The following is a 25,835-nucleotide window of genomic DNA, read 5'->3' as shown; positions in this document are numbered from 1 at the left end:
TAGAATGTTCTTTCAAAATTTTTCAGTCTTCTGAGCAACATTGTATGCATCTACATTATTCATTAAATGGGTACTCTGCTGCTAGACATCTTATCCCCTATTCAAAGGATAGGGGATAATATGTCTGATCACGGGGGTCCCACTGCTTGGGCCACCCGCGATTTCCTGCAGCACCCAGCGTTCAAAACAAATGCCAGGTTTCTTCAGCAGTGGTTGTGATGGCACCACCACGCCCCTTGTGATGTCACACTACACACCCTCTGTTCCTGTCTATGGAAAGGGGCATGCCGGCCGATACACCCCCTCCCATAGACATGAGCAGAGGGGGTGTGGTGTAATGTCACAAGGGGGCATGACCGTGACATCACGATCACAGCCTCCGGCTCCTAGCGCTCTGAACAAAATCTTCAGAATGCTGGAGCACCGGAGTGCCCCTTTAAATTACTGCAGTGACAACCATACACATGACTTGTCACACGTTTTTCAGCCAATGTGAAGCAGTAATACAATAAGTTCTACACACAATAATACAACATTAACATTATACTGGCATTTGTAGTAGGCACTAACGGGCATAGTGACACCTATTTGTACACTATATCTACCATTAACTACTCCAGAAAAATAGTCTTACTTGAAGAACTCTAGGTCATGGTTTCCATAATTAATCCAGTAGATCAAGTGATTCCACCAGAATATTATAGTTATACACATGAAGTAAACAAACATGGAGTCAGCAGGAGTTTTCAAAGCTTTTATTAAATTGCTTCAGCAGGTTTAGTCACACAGTGGCATGCGGGTTAACCATGCCATGGGAAGAACAGCAGCAGATCACGTAAAAGCCTTTCCGTATTTCTTTCTTGCCAGTGACACTAGTTGGAAGAGGTGTTTCTTTTAACTGCTAGGGTGGATGGCTCCCCTCTGGTGCCACTGCATATCACGGATGCGCCTCACGGACTGGATCTGGGGGTGCTGGGCGCCAAAATCTGAGCTGTTTTTATAGTCCCCCTTCTCAAACAGGTACTGGTAACCTCTGTAACCTGGGTACTGATAGCCAACCCATCTGTAAAGACATTTTTAACATATTACAAAGTAATATACCAACGAATATGATAATCAGGCATTTGTATAGTAACCAAGAAACAAAAAATGTTAGGGCTATAGCAGCTCCATTTTAAAAAGAGCATAACTTCTTTATTAGTGCTTCTTCATTAAAGGGGTGCTCCGGTGGAAAAAAAAATTTTTTTTACAAATCAACTGGTTCCAGAAAGTTAAACAGATCTGGAAATTACTTTTTATAAAAAAAAAAAAATATTAATCCTTCCTGTACTTATTAGTTGCTATATGCTTCAGAGGACGTTGTATATTTCTTTTCAGTCTGACCACAGTGCTCTCCTGCACTGGACAGTTCCTGACATGGACAGAGGTGTCAGCAGAGAGCACTGTGGTCCGACTGAAAAGAACAACTCAACTTCCTTTGGAGCATACAGCAGCTGATAAGTACTGGAAGGATTTATTATTTTTTTTTATAGGAGTAATTTACAAATCTGTATAACTTTCTGCTGATTTGAAAACAAAAATAGTTTTTCACTGGAGTACCCCTTAGAAAGGGTCAAAGTCTAATTTATTATAAACATATATTATTGTCCTAACCATAGACTCTAAAATTAGGAATATGTTAAATGCTCAGAAGACGTCAGACAGCTTAAAGATGTTAAGAATAAGATGTTTTAATAAAGCAGCTTTAGTTCTAGAACATTTTTTGTTTCTTGGTGGCCCCTGGATCTATGTGCATCTACCAATGAGAAGGTAAACTCAGGGCTATATTTGCCATTAGGCACCAGTTGGCCTGTACCTAGGGCAGCAGAGTTGAGGGGGGCAGCACTTCAGTGATACCTTGGTGTAAAAAACATTGGTGTAACTGCCGCCGCGGTCTGGAGAAGAAAAAAGCTATTTTCCTTCTTTGGTTGAATCCACATGGGTCATGGGACATTTACCAGCAGATTTGCAGCCACAGACACTCATTATGCTGTGGTTTTGTTAATTATTTCACTACTTTTTGTGCGTGTGGGGTTAGTGAATCTTCAACACAATCTGCATGTGACTAATACAATTTTTGCTGTGTATTTGTAACAGATCTACATAAAAATAATTCTGATGCTTGTGGAATCACCCTGAGGGCAGGGTCACACACAGCATATCCACAGCATATTTCATGCTGCGAATGCTCTGCCGGCAGTCACAGAGCTTAGGCAGAGCAAGCTTCCAGCTCCCTGTAGCCCTGTGTGTCTGCTCATAGTGGCGGATTTCCTGCCAGCAGTCAGGAGCTGACATATAGGGCTGCTCAGCCACAGCAGCTATGCTTTCATTCTGTGACAGCAGGCAGCACATCTACAGCGTCAAATACGATGTGGATGCGCTGTGTGTGACCCTATCATAATGAAGTATATTTAATATGAATGCCTAGGGCAATGCAGCCCTGGGTAAACTGTACTATTTCCTTTGTTTGCTTATCTTTAGATATGTTAGTTAAGTAAGTCCTTGTTCTCTTTAGTCCATAGCACAACAATTCTATGATACAGTTTGACACTTTTCAGAGGTAATTTTTAGGTATCATTGCATTTTTCCTGGATAACCCCTTTAAAGGGAATCTGTTAGCTCTATATTATGCATATGCAATTCCCAAATATGCAAAAATGATTTTTTTTTTATCCTTTCACAATATAAATTGTTTCAAAATTACCCTCTTAAATGGATTGTTAAACTCTGTTCGGATCTGCAAACACAACACGTTTTCCCACTGACACAGTATAAGAACACCTCACCGATCCTTGTGTAAGAGTTGAAAATACATTCATAGTATTAATTTATCTCAAGCATTATTTTAGATGAACACATTGCATTTAAGTCTGTTCTGTTTGATCTCCTGCTGTACCCTATGCTAAAGACTTATCTGTGATGTTCAGATGTTCCCTAGAGGCCAAATATACAACATATGTTGCACGACTGGATTTAAACAGCTGTGAGGAGACTGTACATTTTCCTTCTGCTCTAATTTATGTTCATAAATTGAAAGTCCAATTTTATTTTGTGTAGAGAGTTTACCATAGGGCTGACCATTGTTAACTTACGTTCCACTTTGTACTTTCACAGAAGAAACTTTTTCCTGGTAGCCATGAGCATGAAAACTTGGGACATCATCATCTATTATCTCAATTTTCTTTCCAATGAAGTTTGGGTTCTCATAAAGCACAATCTTGTGTTCTTGGCTATCCTAAAAATGAAGAGATCGAATATCTAAGCAATCAAAAAAAAAAACTATGGAAATACTTCACAGCAACTGTATGTACTTAACCCAAGTACATTTTGTTTTTAATAAACACACAGCCAAAAATTCTACTAAAACACCAAAAAAAAATCCTCAGTGATTTGTGGGAAATTCAGCCTGAAGGCCCGATTATATTATCAATCATCATTACAATATGTACCTTTCTTTACAGTATTAATAATTACTCAATATAAAAATTAAAAAAGATCCACATTAAAAACTAAATATGAATTGTATTGATAATCAAACAAACATAGTACTCAAACTTTCCCTACATGTTACAACTGCCATAAAATATGCAGTCTATGGTTGAATGAATATGTTTAGGTATGTGGTAGGTAGGTTTAGGTAACAGATTCTGTTGCCATCTTATGTGCCCACCAATGGTTTGACAGTGGTTAGATACATTGTGACATATATATGGAGTTTCAAACATCATTTCTTAAAAAAACGGATGCAACCGGACATCATTTTTCAAATCATATACGGTTTTTAACTGTATACGGGTTGAAATTTGTACACACAGATAAAGTTTAGTCAGGTTTTGAGGAATGCGTTTTTCATCAAAAACTTGATACGGGAACTTTATTGCAAAAACGTGGTGTGCATGCACCCTTAGACTAAAGTTAGTTGAACTGCAAACTTCAGCAAGTTCAGCTGATTCTTAATTGTATGGCAGCCTGCAGGCTTTCCACCAACAGATGGCACCAGTGGACAGAAGGGTCAGGTGTGTTGGATTCTTGCAGTATGACCCTTTTGTACCATGAGGGATTAACCAGTGCCATAGACAACACATAAATGTATGCAGAATGTTCACGTGAAGAACGAACATTTGACTGGTGGTTTTTAAAAGTGCATGACCAGCTTTACTTACAGTTGTAAAGGGGTTGTATAAACCTTAAATAGGACCGATGCCCCTCCCCTGACCTGGAATTTTCGGATCTAGAAAATACTTTTCGGATCTAGAAAATACTTTTATTGCCCATAAAATAGCAATTTTGGAACAGCTTTTTTTTTTTAAGCTCTTTGCTGGATGAAGGGGAGGGGGTATAATTCTATATTTCTGCATCTGCATTAATGTTATTTATATGTTATTCCTACTAGAAATATACTACGAAATAGCCAACTGATTGTTACTAATTAGAGGGTGTGTTCCTACATCTGCTATTTTCCGCTATTTTCAGATTCTGTAGGCACTATGACCGTAATGGCATGCGCTGTCCCCTTTGGGGATAATGCAGTTCTGCATGGTATTCCACTGAAAGAATGACCATATTCATTCTTTAATTTAAGTCCTAAATTGGGATATCCATCGTGGAAATTCCACTGTGTACACATTGTAGCAGAAACTAACTGAAAACAATGGGAAGCTGCAGCACTGAAATTTCTTGGCGAAAATTCCAAACTGTGCATGGGCTCTTACAGTAAAGAACTTTTTTCCTCTAAGAGTAGAGGATGTGCCATTGTAATTGTTACAGTGTTGGATATAAATAGATCATTTAAGAGATCTTTGTATTGCCTCAATATATTATTATATAGTTATTAGGTCATCCGTCTTTTTTATTTTGTAAGCTAAACCTCCATTTTTCTGGGTACTGTAGTCCCCTCGTTATTACTCTGGTTACCTTTCTATGAACCCTCTCCAGCTCCACTATATATTTCTTGCACACTGGTGCCCAGTAGTGTACACAGTATTCTATGTGTGGTCTGACTAGATAGTGATTTGTAGAATGGTAGAATTATTTCCTTGTCGTGGGCATCTATGCCCCTTTTCATGCACCCCATGATTTTATTTGCCTGATGCTGGTCGCGTCACTTAAATTTAGCATCAATTAAAATTCCTAACTCCTTCATGTCAGTTTTGCCAAGTGTTTTTCCCATTTAATGCGTTATCTCAACATGGAATTATCCTCTCTATGTGCATAACCTTACATTTAAAATGTAATATACAAATGTTTCAGACACAGTAGTTCCCATGTGTTTGTCAGAGTAGTGCACATACAAATCTGCCAGTTACTATGCCCTATAGTACAAGATATTAATTTTCTCCATTATTCTCTACCTAGGAAACAAAAATGTAATGTGGAAAGCCAATAAATAGTTGCTACCAATATCTATAGTTAAGGGCTGCAGAGGTCATATGCCTTATTGATTAAATCACTGAAGACAGGTTGATGATTGGTTGATGAGATCATGTGTTTGTATGGCACAACATGGCTATGGGCAATGCAGATTGTTGGTGTACCATGGACCAACATAGATGCAATAGTAGGGGATTAGAAGGTGAGTGTGAGATTTTTTTTCTGCATAATTTTGCTATATGCAGGTAACGTGAACTTAAATTCTTGAATAAAAGATTTACACTTTGTGTGGGATAAAGTATTTCTGGAGCTTTGAAAAGATTAAATTTGCAACTTTTCTTAAAGGTCAGTGTTTGTAACTCTTCAGATGCCTACAAAGCACCTTTTAAAGTACTTAAATCACTAACTGCCACAAAGACATCAGTCAGTGCACAGTCAGAACGTCATATTTTACAAGGTGCACATTGTTATATCAACACACTAGTCATTTTAGCTTGGAACAGAACAAACAAGTGGAGGGACTAGATAATTGTACTTTTGTTCTATTGTTTGGTTTGCAATTTAGTTAATTAATGAATAAACAAAGCTATATTCAATACAAGCAATATGGGGTGCATTTATCATTACATATACACTGTTTTCACTGTCTATATTACGCAATCTTTTTTGCGCAATTCCGTTTTTTTGCATAATTTTTTATAGAACTTTACAAGTGGTATTCTAAATTACGGTGTACAGTAGAGTTGTTTATTTGGTGGACATTGATTTATCAACTGCATCTTTTCTCTTTACATGCACAAATTTTGCACAAGTCCTGATTTTGCTCCTATTGAGCAAATATACACCATCAAGGAGGAGATTTAAAATGTTATAAGAATAAGTCCAGCAATATTTAATACATATTTAGATTAGACTCCGATCTGTACAGACTGTAGATCTGTAGAACTGTGTAAAATTCAAACTCTGCTGTTCTTGATGAGTGCAGGAGATTGCACCTGTGTAGAGTGTAACCATGGTGACCATACAGCTAACAATACCACTTTATGTGCAGGGAGGGAGAAGGAGATACAGCTGTTAGGTCTATGTATATGTGTGATCATGTGTATGCAGTAGAACTGAGTGTGTGATTGTGTATATGCTGAAGAGCTGAGTGTGTGACTATGTGTATGCTGCATAGCTGAGTTTGTGATTGTGTGTATGCAGCAGAACTGAGTGTGTGATTATGTAAATGCAGCAGGGCTGAGTGCGTGATTGTGTATATGCAGCAGAGCTGAGTGTGTGATTGTGTTTATGCAGCAGAGCTGAGTGTGTGACTGTGTGTATGCCGCAAAGCTGAATGTGTGATTGTGTGTATTCAGCAGAGCTGAGTGTGTGATCATGTGTATGAAGCAGAGCTGAGTGTGTGACTGTGTGTATGCAGCAAAGCTGAATGTGTGATTGTGTGTATTCAGCAGAGCTGAGTGTGTGATCATGTGTATGCAGCAGAGCTTAGTGTGTGATTGTGTATATGCAGCAGAACTGAGTGAGTGATCATGTGTATGCAGCAGAGCTGAGTGTGGGATTGTGTTTATGCAGCAGAGCTGAGTGTGTGATTGTGTATATGCAGCAGAGCTGAGTGAGTGATCATGTGTATGCAGCAGAGCTGAGTGTGTGACTGTGTATGCAGCAGTGCTGAGTGTGTGATGGTGTGTATGCAGCAGAGCTGAGTGTGTGACTGTGTGTATGCAGCAGAGCGGAGTGTGTGACTGTGTGTATGCAGCAGAGCTGAGTATGTGATCATGTGTATGCAGCAGAGCTGAGTATGTGATTGTGTGTATGCAGCAGAGCTGAGTGTGTGATTGTGTGTATGCAGCAGAGATGAGTGTGTGACTGTGTGTATACAGCAGAGCTGAGTGAGTGACCATGTGTATGCAGCAGAGCTGAGTGTGTGACTATGTTTATGCAGCAGAGCTGAGTGTGTGATTGTGTGTATGCAGCAGAGCTGAGTGAGTGATCATGTGTAAGCAGCAGAGCTGAGTGTGTGACTGTGTGTATGCAGCAGAGCTCCGTGAGTGATCATGTGTATGTAGTAGAGCTGAGTGTGTGATTGTGTGTATGCATCAGAGCTGAGTGTGTGAATGTGTGTATGCAGCAGAGCTGAGTGTGTGACTGTGTGTATGCAGCAGAGCTGAGTGAGTGACTGTGTGTATGCAACAGAGCTGAGTGTGTGACTGTGTGAATGAAGTAGAGCTGGGTGTGTGACTGTGTTTATGCAGCAGAGCTGAGTGAGTGATCATGTGTATGCAGCAGGCTGAGTGTGTGACTGTGTGTATACAGCAGAGCTGAGTGAGTGATCATGTGTATGCAGCAGAGCTGAGTGTGTGACTATGTGTATGCAGCAGAGCTGAGTGTGTGATTGTGTGTATGCAGCAGAGCTGAGTGAGTGATCATGTGTATGCAGCAGGGCTGAGTGTGTGACTGTGTGTATGCAGCAGAGCTCAGTGAGTGATCATGTGTATGTAGTAGAACTGAGTGTGTGATTGTGTGTATGCTTAAGAGCTGAGTGGGTAACTGTGTGTGTGTGCAGCAGAGCTGAGTGAGTGATCATGTGTATGCAGCAGAGCTGAGTGTGTGACAGTGTGTATGCAGCAGTGCTGAGTGTGTGTGTGGTCGTGCATACACATAATCCCACATTCATGATCACACACTCAGCTCTGGTACATCTACACAGTGTTTACCAACCAGGGTGCCTCCAGCTGTTGCAAAACTGCAACTCCCAGCATGCCAAGTTTTGCAACACTTGGAGGCATTCTCGTTGGCACCAATGATATAGAGATAAGGGGACGGATTGTTTAGCAAAATTACATATTTTTTAAACCCAGACATTCTGTGTACTTGATTAAGATTTATGATTTTACTATTGTGCAGAGTTTTGCTTGGCACACACTGCTGCTCCAGCACTTCTAGCTATGTGAGCAGTGTACCGGGGGAAAATGCCACGGCTCTGTGAAGTGTGAGGTAGAGGAGGAGTGCACGGTAGAGCCAGGGGGCATTTCTATATTTGCGCAATATTTATCAATGGACGTGCGCAACTTTTGTAAATTTGGAGCAAGAGTGTAAATTAGACAAGCAGTGTAAAGAGGTAGATTACCAATGAATTGGTAACACTGGAAATTCAGGAGGGCCATATAGAAAGATTTCCATACAAGGAAAGTTTGGACATTTCCAAGGAAAGGAGCTTTACTAAATCTATAACATAAATGCTTCATTAGATCTGCCTTGTAGTAAACTTACTGGGTTTACGGAAAAAATTATTACTTCCAAAATCTTAAAATTTGTATTATTTATATTTTATATTTTTAACAGCATTAAAATGTTTTTATGGAGCCATAGGACTTTTGTGGAAAGCTAAATACACTATAGTTCTACTTAGATGAACATTAACCATTTCTAGTATAAAAAAATACACATGTTAATTAGTATAATACTGCATCTATCATCATCCTACATCAATATATAGAGGCAACTCTCTGTACTATATCCCTGAAAATATCTACAATATAGCATTTTCATAAAATACAATTTAATTGAAAATTCATTAAAATACCAAAACAATTATTACAAATCTAGCATGCATGATTAAAATATTTGGTAGTTAGTATCCACAAATAAAGTGCACACAGGAGATGGGTTCTTAGGGACCAAAAAGGTATCAAAAATAATAGGGATTGCAAATGGTTTTTAACTACCACATCCATAGCTAAGTACTAGTTCAAAGGGATATACCTGTATTTCTGCACAATACGGTCCCTAATCCAGGCATAGACTACTACTGGACTAATAGTTATTCCCCATGTTATTCCCCACATATTATCACAATTACTTCTTACCCATAGTAGGGAAATGCCACCGCACCCCTCCGTTCTCGACGCACGTTTCGTTTTTTTTCTCAAGAGGCCATGGTTAAGAAGTAATTGTAATAATATGTGGGGAATAAAGTGGGCGACTCTATTAGTCCAGTTGTAGTCTATGTCTGGATTAGGGACGGTATAGTGCGGAAATACAGGTATATCCCTTTGAACTAGTACAGTGACCCCCCGACCTACGATGGCCCCGACATATGATCAAATCGACATATCATCACCTCTCAGAGGCCATCGCATGTCAATGTCAGCATCGACATACGATGCTTTTTTATGTCGGGGCCATCGCATTAAGTGCTATCTGGCAGCGCCAAATGCTTAAGCTGCTGCCGGATAGCAGTTTAATGTTCCCCGTGTGGTGCGGTAAGTATAACTTACCCCTCCATGATGTCAATATGCTGCTGCGCACGTCATCCAAAAGGAATGGCGTACGCAGCGGCGTAATGACGTCGCTAGGCAGGCCCAGTAAGGCCTTGCGAAAGTAAGCAGAGGACCGGAGAAGACAGGGGAGGACCGGAGAAGACAGTGGAGGACCGGAGAAGACAGCGGAGGACCGGAGAAGACAGCAGAGAGCCCAGCGGAGGCCAGGGATCACCATCGAGAGCGGCGGGGACACCATCTCGAGCGGCGGGGACAGGTCAGTACAGCTTCCTATACTTTACATTGCACGAATCCCTCAACATATGATGGATTCGACAAACGATGGCTCGTTTGGAACGAATTACCATCGTATGTTGAGAGACCACTGTACTTAGCTATGGACGTGGTAGTTTAAGACCACTTGCAATCCCTATTATTTGGATACCTTTTTGGCCACTAAGCACTTTTCTCCTGTGTGCACTTTGTATTTGTATTGTGGATACTTATTACCAAATATGTTAGTCATGCACGCTAGATTTGTAATCATTGTTTTTGTATTTTAATGAATTTTCAATAAAATGGTATATGTGAAAGGCTATATTGACTTTGTGGAATGCTGTCTGGCACTACCATGTGTATTGAAGCATACATTAGTGCATAGACTACACAAGAATATTTTCTGCTAGAAGCAGTGCAATGCTTTTCTATTGGCTTTTCTGCAGTAATCCGGGAGAAAAAAATTCCCTATTAAATAAGAAATATATCGATGTACATTCAACATGGGCTCACAGATCTTTATGGGCACCATATTATGAATACATACATAAGCTGTGCATACAAGGCCAAAATGGAACTCTATGGTGTAGTCTGGGTGCTTATTTATAGAAGGAATAGTAATTATATGTTAAAAATAAATAAATAAAAAAATTGAAAAAAAGCTTACTTATTGTATGTACTCTACGTTAGAAGGCTTGGTAATATTAAGACATATCATTAAACTTCAAACAGACTGCATTATTATTCCAGAACTCAAAGACAAAGACACAAATACTATAGTATTACTTTTAAGCGGCAAGTAATTTAGCAAAAGTAAAAAAAGAAATATGAATAGACCAATAGATTGTGTTGCATACAAAAGCAAAAGTACAGTTAGCAGCATTTTCAAGGTTTCTTACCACTTTGATTGGTCTTAGTGAAGAGATGCTGTCGCTTTTTCGGCTATTTGTCCAGGAGTCCCAGCGGGGGTATTCTCCCTTTTCGAAGACAAATTGTTCTCCCTTGCAGTTTTGTTGTTCATATCCTACCCAGCTATAAAATAGGAGGAAAACATAGGCTGAATTTTCTATTAAAAAAAGAAACCTTAAGCACAGCTGTCAGAATAAAAATGTAAGACATCCAGAAAAGCATAATTGGAAGTGACGCCTGCTGCTGATGCCTTATACCCCTTCTGTATTGAGGATAGGAAGATATGGATTTCTGGTGACCTCATGTGTTCTATGTACAAACCACACGGAAATTTGGTGTAGCCTAACCAAGGAAGGTGAAGTGGTTTTATACCTGATTTAGATCACATGTTTATACTTGGACTTTTAAATTTGTAAAGCCTTTTTCCTATATATAAATGTTGGTCCGGGTCAATCTCACTCTTTCGCACTATTAACACGACATGGAAATTATAATACATCTCACCTGATTCTCTGTTCTTAATGGGATTGCTCATTTTATCTAGCCCTTCATTTGCGATGACAGCAAAATAAGTCAGATAGTAGAAAATGTCATGTAGCATTTTACTATCCATCTCAATACTTTTCTAGTATCAAAATGGAGAAAAAGCCTGATGACAACTGATGCATATTTGCATAGTAAACTAAACCAGATGGAGATACACTGCCTAATACACAGTTTGTTAATTTTAAGTAACTATACAGGATAAGCTGTCCTATGTATGTACATGAGGAATATTATTATTTCTGATCATTATATAACTTCTATCTCACATTTTACCCCTCTTTAGGCTATCCCTTAGCTCAGCTCTTAAGTGGATGGAGACAAACCTCTATGATGGCTGCCATACACTACATACACACTAAAAATAGGTTATCTCGGTCTCCTACAGTGGAGGAAAAAAATATTTGATCTCCTGCGGATTTTGAACATTTTGCCCATTGACAACAAAAAAATGTGTGTTTGAATGTGAGAGACAAATCATATTTTCTAATTTTGGTTCAATTACCTTACACAGCCTTTGTACTGTGTGCAGGTGGTGGGTATAACAATGTTATGTACCTGAAATTTGGCGGCTTTCATGACTGCAAAAAAGGCTTTTATTCAAAGCCACTGATGGTCGGATAGGCGTGACACGAGGTACACGATGCCACGCCGCCATGCCCACCCCCACACCTACCCCGTATGTCCGCGCTGGGACCTCTGTGTGATTGACACACAGGTCCCAGCGCATGAACCCTTCAGCTAATCTAACCTGCGCGCTGCTGTGTGTCATCCAGCAAGCGCTCGCTCCCGCCGCCATCTTCCTCCTCAGTGCACCTGTGCAGTGCTAGGTGCAGAGAGCGCGCTTCCTCTCTGCACCTAGTATGGAGAACTAACCTGATTGCACGCTGCTGTGCGCAGGCGCACTGAGGTGGAAGACGGCGGCAGGAGCGAGCGCTTGCTGGATGACACACAGCAGTGCGCAGGTTAGATTAGCTGAAGGGCGCATGCGCCAGGACCTGTGTGTCAATCACACAGAGGTCCCAGCGCGGACATATGGGGTAGGTGTGGGGGTGGGCGTGGCGGCTGCGGGGCATCGCGTACCTCGCGCCAGGCCTATCCGACCGTCAGTGGCTTTGAATAAAAGCCTTTCTTGCAGTCATGAAAGCTGCCAAATTTCAGGTAAAAACATTGTTATACCCACCACCTGCACACAGTACAAAGGCTGTGTGCAGGTTATTGCACCAAAATGTCATGACAGTTGCGCTTTAACTTGCGGCAGGGAACTGAACAGAGCCACATATTGGCCGTTTTTTTATCACATTAAAAACATATAAAGGTTAAGAATATTAAAAGAAAGTAAATAGCAAAGTGTCCTATAATTACATAAGGAACAATATATGAAAAGTTTAGTTTGGTGACAGGTACTCTTTAAGTATTTTGTTCCTCTATCAATCAGCAAGATTTCTGGTTCTCAGGGTCTTTTATACAGGTATTGAGCTGAGATTATGAGCACTCTCTTGACTCTGACATCCTTCGACAGCTATTTGGTCTTGGCTATGGTGGAGAGTTTTGAATCTGATTGATCGATGAACTGGCGTCTTTTATACAGGTAACAAGATGAGATTAGGAGCACTCCCTTAGGAGCACACAAAGATACCTGTGAGCCAGAAATCTTGCTGATTGATAGGGGATCAGATACTTTTACTTTAAAATGCTAATCAATTCATAACTTTTTTTAAATGCATGTTTCTGAAATGTTGTGCTGTTATTCTGTCTCTTACTGTTCAAATAAACCTACTATTAAAACTGGTAATTTATTTGTCAGTGGGCAAACATACATAATAAGCAGGGGTTTAAATATTTGCTTTCTCCACTGTAACTCTCTGAAGCAAACCCTCAAAAGTAGCAGCAGCATGGAGGATATTATAGAGTAGTACTAAGTTATATAAGCTGAAATAAGCCAGTAGCATCTTTGCCTGCATTTCCTCTTTACCTCTCTTATCCCTTTCCTCCCCTTTCAACTTCTGTGCCAAAAGGAAATTAAAAAAAATGTTGAGAAAACTTCTTCCTTCTCCACTTATTAGGAAGAAAACCTAGGTTTCTATATCCACTTGTCTTATTGATTTATGCAGAGTTGTTTGTAATGACTGTTACACTATAGAGGGGTGATCCACCATATGGTGAATTTAGTACTTACCTGCCAGACAGGATCTGTGCTTGCGTTGGGGCTAAATGGCTGTTGTGAGACCACCATAATGCTGCATTTTTATGAAATGGCTTTTCCTGTCCTAGTTTCCTCCCTCCAACTACAAGTCCCAGGATTCCTTGTTAGTAAGTGTGAGGTCCCTTTTCTCCCTGCCAAACATCAATCATCCCACCCATGGAAGCACACCTGAGCTCCCTTTCTATGCTGTACTGCAGTGAAACTAAATTCCCTGCAGCCCTGTGGAGAATGATCTCCCTCCCACCCAGTGGTTGCTCCACCCATTGATACAAGGACAGGCTCCCTGTCAACACTTGAATCATGATGTGATGTCTCTGGTCGCACTGCAACTGGGAAAAAGCTGAGACAACACTCATTTTGTATGCTGCTAAAAATAAACATTGGGGCAAAGATCACAGAAGAATTGTGAGATCAACCATTAAATGCTGGTACATATACTATATTATCAACTACACAAACTTTACAGCATCTATAGCACAGTAAAAGATAATCCTGGAATACTCCGTAAAAATTAAAGGAACACTTCAGGTAAAATTGCCACACTTCTGACTTGAGAAGTGGTACATGACTTCTCTATTTAGTGTTCTCACAATTTCTGAGGCAAGTTAAGTATAACAAAATACTAATATTTATTTAATACTTTTTATAAAAGCTTTTGTTGGTAATGACAGCTTCAAGACGCCTCCTGACTGGAGAAACTAGTCGCATGCATTGCTCTGGTGTGATTTTGGGCCATTATTCCAGATAATCAGTCTTCAAATCTTGAAGGTTCCGTAAGCCTCTTTATGAATCCTGATCTTCAGTTGTTTCCATAGATTTCATAATGGGATTTAAGTCAGGTGATTTGCTGGGTCATTCTGGCATCTTTATTTTCTTTCTTTTAAACCATTTAAGAGTTTCTTTGTGATCATTGTCTTCCTGAAATGTTCACCCTCGTTTTGACCTTCATCATCCTAGTAGATGGCAGAAGATTTTTGTCAAGAATGTCTTGGTAAATTTGACCATTGATCCTTTCCTTCAATTATCTGGTGTGCCAGTAGCATTTGCTGAAAAGCAGCCCCACACCATGATGTTCCCACCTTCAATCTTCATTATTGGTATGGTGATATTAGGATGATGTGCATCCAGACAGTTCAATGTTGCTCTCATCTGACCACACTATATTCTTCCAGTATTTCACTGGCTTTTCTGGCTTTTTGTGCAACTAACTTAAAACATGTTTCAGCATGCCTAATATTCAGCAATGGAGCCTTGCGTATTGAGTGTGTCTGCAGGTCATAATGGCAGAGTGCATTGCAGGTATTGTTACAGGTACTGTTTTCTTTGAGATAACAGTACCTGCTAATGCCAGGTCTTTTTAAAGCTCTCCACAAGTGGTCCTTGGCTCTTGGACAACTCTTTTGATTCTTCTTCTTACTCTTTTGTCAGAAATCTTGCAAGGAGCATCTGGTCGGGGCAAATTTATGGTGAAATGATTGTCTTTCCCCTTCTGTAATATGGCCCCAACAGTGCCAACTGGAACATTCTGGAGCTCAGAAATGTTTCTGTAACCAACACCATTGTTATGTTTTGCAACAATTAGGTCTTAAGACAGCTCTTTGAATTTACCCATTTTGACTTATATCTTGAGTGACACCTTGGCTATGAGACCTTTTTGTAGGCCATCAGTTGGGATTGAACCAGCTGATATTAATTTGCACTGACAAGAAGCTTGTTTGCTTTTTAATTACTCATAGATTTCAGTTGTTGTCCTGGCTGTCCATGCCTTTTTGCACCTGTATTACTTTATGTGTTCAGTACTGTGTCATTTCACATTATTGCACATAACTTAATTTCAGATCTTACGTTTTTTTGCTTTCTATGTATGTATAGATTACCCAAATTATTACCAATATTTGGTGAAAATTTCATGTCAATAGAACCGTTGGAAATACATTTTGTGAGAAAAAATTTGACATGTTTAGTACTTATTTTACCTGATATATATATATATATATATATATATATATTTTTTTATTTTTTTTATTTTTTTTTGTTTGTTTGCTTGCTTTCATTTAGAAACACTACTAATTTTAAAGCAGATTTGGTTTTGTTAAATAATAAAAATAAATTCAACCTTTGTGGACTAAAAATAGTCTATAATCCATAGCTGCAATTAGTATCAAGTACTAAACCCATGAATGATGTCACAAATGCTTGCTGCTTATATACTGCTTATATGTAATCTACAATAAGCTGATAACATAAAAGGATTTCTCTCTGGATAATAATATACACACAACTGACCCAGTTTAGTGTGATGCACACATATGGTTGCCTTGCACCTGGAAGGCCTGAGGGCCTAAATCATTTCATTAGTCCAAAAACTAGATGTATTATGTATTATATTTATGGATATTTAACCAATGCTGTCTGCTTAACCATTCATTTACATAAATTATAATCCATATGGTTAATACATTTTTCACTCAGTTTTTTGCCACGTTCCCAAACATTCTTTTTTTAAATGCATGTCCTAAAATAAAACAAACTAGCTATTACTCATAATTTTGTTAATAGCATAGAATAGCTAGTTTACATCTCAAGCCTGTCACAATGTGATATTGCAACTCTATACAGTACTGTCATGGACTATGCCTGGTATTGCATCTCGGCTCTATTCACACTAATGAGACTGGGGTGCAATACCAGGTAAAGCCCATGAAAAAAAAGCAGTCATGGATTTTTAATCCCATGCCCATAATATGTTTGAAATTATGCCTTTAATCTGTAACCAGACAAGGCTTTGGGTGAGAAAGGGTTAACTGACACCAACTTTAAAGTCAATCTGTGAGCTGTATTTACTAGCAAAAGCTGCAGACAATTTTTTTTAAGTGTGGTAACCACCTCAGCTCCAGGAAAGGCAAAGTTTGCTTTTATACCTTAAAGGGGTACTCTGCCCCTAGACATCTTATCCCCTATCCAAAGGATTCGTTTAGAGTGCCGGGTGCAGCGCCGGAGGCTCGTGACATTATAGCTGCACTCTGCTTGTGATGTCACCACCACGCCCCCTCAATGCAAGTCTATGGGTGGGGGCGTGACAGCCATCACGCCCCCTCCCATCGACTTGCATTGAGGGGGCATGGCTGTGATGTCACGAGCAGGGTGCGGCCGTGACGTCACGAGCCTCCGCCCCACATCACCAGTCATCCGGCACGGAGCAAAGTTCGCTCCGTGCACCAGATGTTTGGGGTGCCGCAGTCAAGATCGCCGGGGTCCCCAGTGGCGGGACCCCCGCGATCAGACATCTTATCCCCCATCCTTTGGATAAAGGATAAAATGTCTAGGGGCGGAGTACCCCTTTAACAGTTATCCAAATGTGTCTGCTCCTCTAAACAGTAAAAACGGCTGACCTTTAAAACTGTAGGAACCATCTGTAGGGGGTTGATGCTGACCCAGCCCATCTATTTTTCCATGGGAAGCTGGTCAGGATGTTAGTCAAAAGCTTAGAGCAGGAGGGAGAAAAATTGACTGTCTTGAGTTTGTTCTGTACGGGGAAGATCTAGAAAGCTCATAGCTCTGGCACAGATCATAGGTTCTTGCATAGGCTAGCAAAATGTGCAGTTTACATATTGCACGACTTACGCATGGCACGAGATCTGCACCCTGTAGCTAGGAATTGCAGTACTGAAAGGGCCGATTTTAAGAATATAAGCTACAAGCCAGTCAGTTAATTTCCTGCATTGTGAAGTAAATTACTAATGAAAGGCTTAAAGGGGTATTCCGCCCCTAGACATTTTATCCCCTATCCAAAAGATGTCAGATCGCCGCGGTCCCACTGCTGGGGACCCCCGGGATCCCCGCTGCGGCACTGCGCTATCATTACAGCACAGAGCGAGTTCACTCTGTGCGTAATGATGGGCGATTCAGGGGACGGAGCCGTGTGACGTCATGGCGCCGCCCCTCGTGACATCACGGCCCGTCCCCTTAATGCCATAGACTTGTATTGAAAGGAGCGGGCCGTGACATCACGAGGGGCGGAGCCATGATGTAATGATGCTCCGGCCCCTGTACCGCCCATCATTACGTGCAGAGCGATCTCGCTCTGTGCTGTAATGAGAGCCGCGGTGCCGCAGCAGGGATCCCAGGGCTCCCCAGCAGCGGGACCGCGGCGATCTGACATCTTATCCCCTATCCTTTGGATAGGGGATAAAATGTCTAGGAGCGGAATACCCCTTTAAAAAAAAAAAGTAAAACGAACTATGGGTTATAAATTCGCAAGATGCTCCTATCTCTGATTAGTTAATTATGCAATATCATCAAGAGCACCCAAAATGACACTAGCCTGAAGACTTACCCATAGAGAATGCCCCAGGGGACTACTCCCATAATTACCTCAGTCCAACAATATCATCCCTGTGCCAGCTCTGGGAGTGTGGGACATTTAACCTCAGCCACTTTGACTACTGTGAACCCTACTGTGAGCAAACCATTATAACAAAAGGACTACTACATCAAAAGTCCAGTCTTTCCTCATGGTGTCCACCTCACATGTTTCCCCGGGTTGCTTTAGCAGCATATAATAAATCCAGGTCTGAGGGATTATTGTGACAAATAGCTCAAAACGATGTTATGTTGTTTGTCTTGCAAACCCAATAGGAGAAGAAAACATTGCCCTCCATTCCCCTAACTGCCCCCATCTCCACCTGCCTGCCACACTAATGACTTGTATCTGGTGCTGAATGAGCCTATATACAGGGACTGCTGTTATTCAGTAGGAAGTGAAAGAGGGACACAATCTGTTCATGGATACTACCGTCCCCTGAACTATAATCTATTCAATTCTTTCTATGAAATTAATAGATAAACAGCAAAATATCTAAAATGAATTCTTTTGTTAAAATATATTCTGAGGAACACTGTGGATGCATATAAAAATGGGCTGTTAAAGATGCATAATCATAATAGGATTTGAGCCTTACTAAATTATATTCAGATACATACGGTCCAGAGTGCACAAGAATTGAGCCAACTTTCTCCATACCAGCCTCTTTCAGATTGGTACAGGGTCCATTAAGTTCATGGCAGCGGCCTTGGAAGTTCTCTTGCTCAAAGATAACAATCTGTATATTAGAAGCATGAATGTAAGACAACACAAATGTACTTGTATTCCAGTGTCACAAGTGAAACACAATAAAAGCTCATATTGATATCCACCACAAAACAATCCTATGCTATAGATCTACTTAATGTCCATCAAGTTTAATAGTCAGTCATTTCTTTGGCCTATATTGCCCAATATTTTGGTATTGCAAAAACATTTATTTCAATTATTACCACTAGAATACCCAATAAATATACTTACCTGTGGGTTCCTTGAGAGTTTTCTAAGAGATGCTATTTTGGAGTATCTTGATAAAAATTAATGTATGACTCCATATTAGCGTGGCTTTTTGAGGGATCGGTCCTGTCAAACTAACCTGATCAGCTTTTATGAGGAGGTGAGCTCCAGACTGGACCAGGGGCAATCATTGGATGGTGTATATCTAGATTTTTCCAAAGCATTTGATACGGTGCCACATAAAGGGTTGGTGCATAAAATAAGAATGCTTGGACTGGAGAAAACTGTGTGCAAGTGGGTAAGTAACCGGCTCAGTGATAGGAAACAAAGGGTGGTTATTAATAGTACTTATTCTGATTGGGTGAATGTTACTAGTGGGGTACTACAGGGGTCAGTCTTGGGTCCTGTCCTATTTAATATATTTATTAATGACCTTGTAGAGGGGTTGAATAGTAAAGTAGAAATCTTTGCAGATGATACTAAACTCTGTAAAGCGGTAAACACTATAGAGGACAGTGCACTGCTACAAATGGATCTGGATAGGTTGAAGGTTTGGGTTGGGAAGTGGCAGATGAGGCTCAACACTGATAAATGTATGTAGGTTATGCACATGGAGAAGAAAAATCCAGGCTGGGATTATGTATTAAATGGGAGCACATTTGGGAAGACTGACATGAAAAAGGACTTGGGAGTCTTAGTTAACAGTAAATTTAGCTGTAGTGACCAGTGTCTGGCAGCTGCTGCCAAGGCAAATAAAATCATGGGGTGCATCAATAAGGGCATAGATGCCCACGACTAGGAAATAATTCTACTGCTGTATAAATCACTAGTCAGACCACACATAGAATACTGTGTATAGTACTGGGCACCAGTGTACAAGAAATATATAGTGGAGCTGGAGAGGGTTTAAAGATGGGCAACCAGGGTAATACGGGGAATGGGAGGACTACAGTACCCAGAAAGATTATCAGAATTAGGGTTATTTAGTTTAGAAAAAAGAAGGCTTAGGGGAGTCCTAATAACTATGTATAAATATATCAGGGGACAGTACAGAGATCTCTCCCATGATCTATTTATACCCAGGACTGTATCTATAACAAGGGGGCATCCTCTACATCTAGAGGAAAGAAGGTTTCTACACCAACACAGACGGGGGTTCTTTACTGTAAGAGCAGTGAGACTGTGGAATTCTCTGCCTGAGGAGGGGGTCATGGTTAACGCTATAAAAGAATTAGAAAGGGGTCTGGATGCATTTTTGGAGAATAACATTACAGGTTATGGATTCTACATCTATAGGGACAGAATGTTGATCCAGGGATTTATGCTGACTCTAGTATGAGGGTTTTTTGCCTTCCTCTGGATCAACTCCGTAGGGACTCATTAGGGATATAGGTTGAACTTGATGGACTCTGGTCTTTTTTCAACCTTATGAACTATGTTACTATGTTACCTACAGAATCTACAGACAGAAAGCATATTGGCCCAGATTTATCCAAATGTGTGAAAGAAAACCTAAGTGATTTGCTCACCGCATCCAATCACAGATCAGCTTTTATTTTAACAGAACTCATTAAAATATGAAAGCTAATCTGTGATGGGTTGTTAAGGCAAATCAATCCAGTTTTTCACTCACATAGTTTGAATGAATCCATAAAAGTGGGTGGGGAGATCACCATGTAGACATACAGCTGTCCATGTAAGGAGTCTCAGAAATGAAGCCCCACCTATACTGGTGTCCTCCAACAGCTGGAGGTTTGTAGGATCATGAAAAATGTTGAAGTATAAGCTGAAACAACCAATTAGAATAACATTCTTATTTGAAAAGCTTTGTAGTGGTAACAACACATTCTAGTTAATTTTTGTGTTTGTTTGTTTTACTTTAACTGCACACTAATGTGAAGACACTGCACAAAATTCACAAAAAGCTGTATTTCATTCAACTATATAAATTCCAGTTTTCTGTATTACCCCAACTAGAACAAGCCATGGACTGACTGACTAATTGATTGATGGGGGGTACATACTTAAAGGGGTTCACAACTTTTAACATGCTTTTAACATAGCACTGCAGTGAAAGTAATGCATTACTTACTAATACTGTAAGGCTTCCCCATTCTCTCTAATCACAGATTATCACAGGTCCCCTGCCTGTGTCCGCCTCCTTCTACTGCTGGCCCCTCAATTAGCATAATCATCTGTCTGGTCATCATGTCTGGTCACGTGAGCGCTCAGCTCTGTAGCTGGAGCACATGCGCACTGCCAGATTAGCAGATCGTTGTCAGCAAGCACAGCTCTCACATCAATGTGACGGGAAAGCTATATAGCCTTTCGACGCATGGGCTCTAGCTGCAGAGTGGAGCACTCACGTGAACCAGAACAATTATGAATGAATACAGCAAAGACATTTTTTCATACTCTTGTCTTACCCCACCACCTTTCTCACTTCATTTTACATGTGCATAATAAAAAAAAACTGCTCAATGTTTAGACATGGCTTTGAGTAGTGGATGTCACTTTTTATGTTGAGATAAACTAGATTGTAGCGCTGATGTGTGCAACATGGAGTAGATACTGCATCCAAATATTATTGGAGAGTTATTGTTTAACCAATATTCATCATTATCATACTCACTGTAAAAAATGGCAAACAGGTATTGTACATTTTATACCGTTTAATGTGGTGATAGTGTTACGAGATCATACAGATTGTTATCTTGTACATCTTATATTGCATGTTATCTTGTATATTTACATGGCAAGTCCGGCTTCCTGTTTCCTTTTTAAACTAGAAGCTCAACAATTTCGTTATCATTTCCTGGCATTTTATCAGCAAACAACATTGATATTGAAAAAATGTATGAAATGGAACCAATGTAAGTAAGGTGAATGCTGAAAAACCATACACATGAAACAACATCACAACAAATGATTCCACCATTGAAAACTCACAATGTACAAGAATGTTTCATTATACTATTGTTACTGTAGATTTTGGTCTTGTGCTAATTCTGCATCTTTTTAATGATCCCAGAATATTGTGTAATAAGGGGCAAAAAATGATGGACTATCAATGATGGACAACTGACATGTTCAGCTGACAGATATTACTCCTTTTAGCCATACAAGTGTTCTCATGTATGTCCAGCTTTATCTCACTTGAACATGAATAAAAAAACATGAGATAGATGAACATATTTGGCATTAATGTGAGTTAGTGTGTAACTTCACTACAGTAACTACATAAACATAACTTATTCATATTAGATATCTTTGTAATATCTATGCTGTTTACTCCTTTTGCATCTCTGAATTAGGGTTTTCTGCAAGAAATGTTACTTCTTATTGTCAAGTAACCCACTGGAATTACTCTCTAGCTGATATCCATTTTAATGCAAGTTAAAGGGGTACTCCACCCCTAGACATCTTATCCCCTATTCAAAGGATAAGGGGATAAGATGTCAGATTGCAGGGGTCCTGCTGCTGGGACCCCCTCCCCGCGATCACTGCTGCGGCAGCCCAGTCATCCGGTGCATGGAGTGAACTTAACTCCATGCCTAATGACTAGCAATGTGGCACTAACGGCAACCTCCCTTTGACGGCTGCCCCGCCCGTTCCATAGACTTGCATTGAGGGGCGTTCCATGGGTTTCTCACTCACTCACTAGGCAACTATATAGTACATAGATTTCCCAGGAAATTGCAAAAGACAAGAGGGAACAAAATTGCAAAAAAAAAAGTACAGTGTAGGTAACACACAGATACTTTATAGGGAGCTTTAGTTGCCTGGAGATTTTTTTTTTATTTAGCTCTGCTGATGATGTTCTTAACCCACTGTAGCCTCAGTGATTGGCTGCAATATGTCAGGAAAGTCATGAGAAGCACTGGTAGAGTCATCAGTGGAAGTATTTTGAGGGCTCAGGTGCAGGTCTAGACCCCAGGGAAACCCTGGAAAGCAGCAGTTTGTTGTATAATTAAACAGATTTCAAGGGAACTTGTCCCCTGTTTCATGCTTCTCAAACACTCAGGGAAATTTCAGGGAAATCATAGTGTAAAGCCGACAGGACCTGGGTAAATAAACATGAGTGGTGGTCCGTGTGGCTTCTTCCCGCCCTGTCGGCCTGAAGTGATGTATCTTTGTCTAGGAGTGTATAGGGAGCGAGAAATGCATCACTTAAGACTGGCAGGGCAGGGAGCAGCAGCATGGAACACCCCCATGACTACTTACTTAGGTCCTGGTGGCTTTTCGAAACTATATTTTCTTCTAAATGCTTTAGTATTTCATTGTAATTTATTCTCTTCTGGCTTCCAGCTACCTATGTGCTTGCGCTTGGTTTGGGCAGCATGGAACAGGTAACAGGTTCTATCTATTTATGACTACCCTAATAAAAAGCATAATGTCCACATACCTGGAAGGGGAGAGGGCACAGGATGCCAAATAAATCTGGCTAGCAACCAGGTAGGCACCGGACAGTGTGAACTTTTTTGGAGCCCGAGGAAGCCTGGCATTTGATTTGCCTGGTTTCTGTTACTGGGTTGTGGCTGTGCCCTTTGACCTCAGGGCACATGCCAGGTTCAGATGGAAGGCTGGAATTTGCTTTTCCAGGCATCCATCTGCGCCAGTTTAAGTAATGGAAGCCTGGCAAATCAAATGCTAGGATTCCCTGGACCCTAGCTTAGGTAGCAAAAACCTGTACAGCTTGATCCCCACGGGCATACACTAGATGTTTATTACCGCATGATGTCACTGCGTAATGCTGCGCAACACTTTATTTTTACGTTGAGAGAGCTGATACAGCAACTCGCCAGGCTATTACCATAATACTTATAGACAAGTTAGCACATGATTGTGCACTGAAATTAACAGCACTTAGTGAACTAAGATCCCAGGGAACCTTGTTATGACCTCTTTACCTTTAGACACACTTTTGTGTAAAGTAAACATTCCTGTATGAACAGTTTTTCATGCTAGTAATTTTCTTATCTTTATAACTGTTGGACTTCTGTTTTTGCTGATGCTACTGTTTAACATAAATGGGGGTACCTATATAAGTCTACGCCTATATAGAGGATTTCAAGTGTTCTTGTCATTATGAAAAAGGGACATGTCAAGAGTTCTGATTGATCGGGGTCTGCATGTTCAGACCCTCATTGATGTGGCACACAGATGGACAAAAAAGCACTACACACAGTATTACATTTTACTGGTATATCTTACTCTAGGGAAGTTTGACTTATGACCAGCATATGAAATGCAAGTCTTAGTAAATTTCCCCCATTGCACTTATTAAAAAGACCATATAGGAGAAAACTATAACACTCATGTGCAAAATATTACAGCTGTTTTTATTTATGGTAGGTGTTATTAGGGATAGAAATGTCCAATGCATTCTGGCTAATGATATAGATTGGATTCCAGAAATCTGTTTTTGCACATCTAGGTATTCTGCACATACCTTTGAGATAGGTTGCTGTTGTTTAGTGGCTGGTGCCTGGTGATCAGATGCCATTGTTATGCTGGTGATTTGTTCCTGAAAGACATACACAGTCAGAGAGGGCATAATAATGTCTAATACAAATAATAGCTTCTGGCAAATTCTTATTTAGAACTCTTTTTTATGGGTTTCTCTTTAACTCTTTTTGGATTACATTTTTGGGGCTTCAGAACCAATTACTATTTTTCCATAGAATGATGGTCTTAACAGTCAATGGTTTAACACATGATGGTCACCCTGGAACTTAATTATTATTGTAACTTAAGGGACCACTGTACATGTTTTCTACCTGACCCCAGTTAAAGTTGTGACACATGCTTTACTTTACACATTAAATATTACCTAAGTGTATTAACTGATCATTAATCATCAATGATTTTTAAACAATACAATTTCACAAACCGGCTTAGTAAACAAATAACACAAGGTTAAAACCTATGTTTACCTTTTCTTCTATGTACTGTACCTACCCGTCCTAGCTTTCAGCTAGCTATTCAACTATGAGATCCAGACCTTAGTATATCTTAGTATATACGTAGTATATGGGCCATTCCACACATTATTAAAATAGCAAATAAATAGTAACTTTTATATTTGTTTAAAATATCAATAAAGAATGTGCATAAAAGATACAATCAAGATACAGTTAATCTACCTGTATAAACTCTCCCTACCAGTCTTTATTCTTGATTAATTAATTGTTTCCCTTAAACAGCATGCAAATACTGCTTTCACATACACTAAATTGCAATAGCCATTCTTTATCATTGCATCAGTAGGAATAATATGCTTTTCTGTTTTCAGACGGCCAAGTCACATTAGTGGTCAATCACACAATTTCAGTTTCTCAGTATCACAATGTTTCAAATACTGCAGAATATAAATTATTAATTGACTCATAATGTAAGGTGTCTAAAAAAAAGGGGGGTTTACTTAAAAGCTTGGCAAATCATTTTCATCTGAAAAGATGAAAATATAATCCACTGCGTAACTTTGTCTCAACTAATAAAAGTATTGACATAAGATACTTCCTTTAGTTTCTTCACCGCTATTTTGATTTAATTGCAGGTAGATTTTCTTGTCCACATAAATGTTCTTTGGAAGTGAGAATCCTTATTATTTCAAGCCTAGTAAGGTAAACCAAGAATTAAGCAGATCTTACCCGTATGCCAGTACCCGCTTGTTCCAGTAAAGGGCCTGCAACTCCTGGTTACATTTATACTGAATGGGAACAGGAGAATAGTGCCAAGACTATTTACAAAATAGTTCCAGCGTGATGCAAAGCGATAATACTGGATTACAGCTCGGGTGAAAACCCAGCTCTGCTGATGCACAGCCCGCATTGTTTTAAGAAGCAGAGTTGGAGAATTATTTCATTAGCTTTCACATTCAGCTGGCCCAGTATTGTTTGGTCTGTTG

General features: G+C 40.0%; 1 protein-coding gene across 1 annotated transcript; it reads right to left on the bottom strand.

The window, feature by feature from the left end:
* Positions 1-746: 746 nt before the first annotated feature.
* Positions 747-25,633, bottom strand: CRYBB2 (crystallin beta B2). The gene is made up of 6 exons (XM_056529100.1): positions 25,579-25,633; positions 24,378-24,452; positions 18,589-18,707; positions 10,847-10,979; positions 3,132-3,274; positions 747-1,063 (listed from the first exon to the last, which is right to left on the bottom strand). Exons 2-6 carry the CDS (start codon positions 24,429-24,431, stop codon positions 895-897), a joined length of 618 nt encoding a protein of 205 aa, XP_056385075.1. The 5' UTR covers positions 24,432-24,452; positions 25,579-25,633; the 3' UTR covers positions 747-894.
* Between the last annotated feature and the right edge of the window lie 202 nt (positions 25,634-25,835).

The sequence above is a fragment of the Hyla sarda genome, chromosome 1 (genome assembly GCF_029499605.1).
Source record: "Hyla sarda isolate aHylSar1 chromosome 1, aHylSar1.hap1, whole genome shotgun sequence".
NCBI classification, from domain to species: Eukaryota; Metazoa; Chordata; class Amphibia; order Anura; family Hylidae; genus Hyla; species Hyla sarda.
This window is presented reverse-complemented; position numbering and strand designations above follow the sequence as displayed.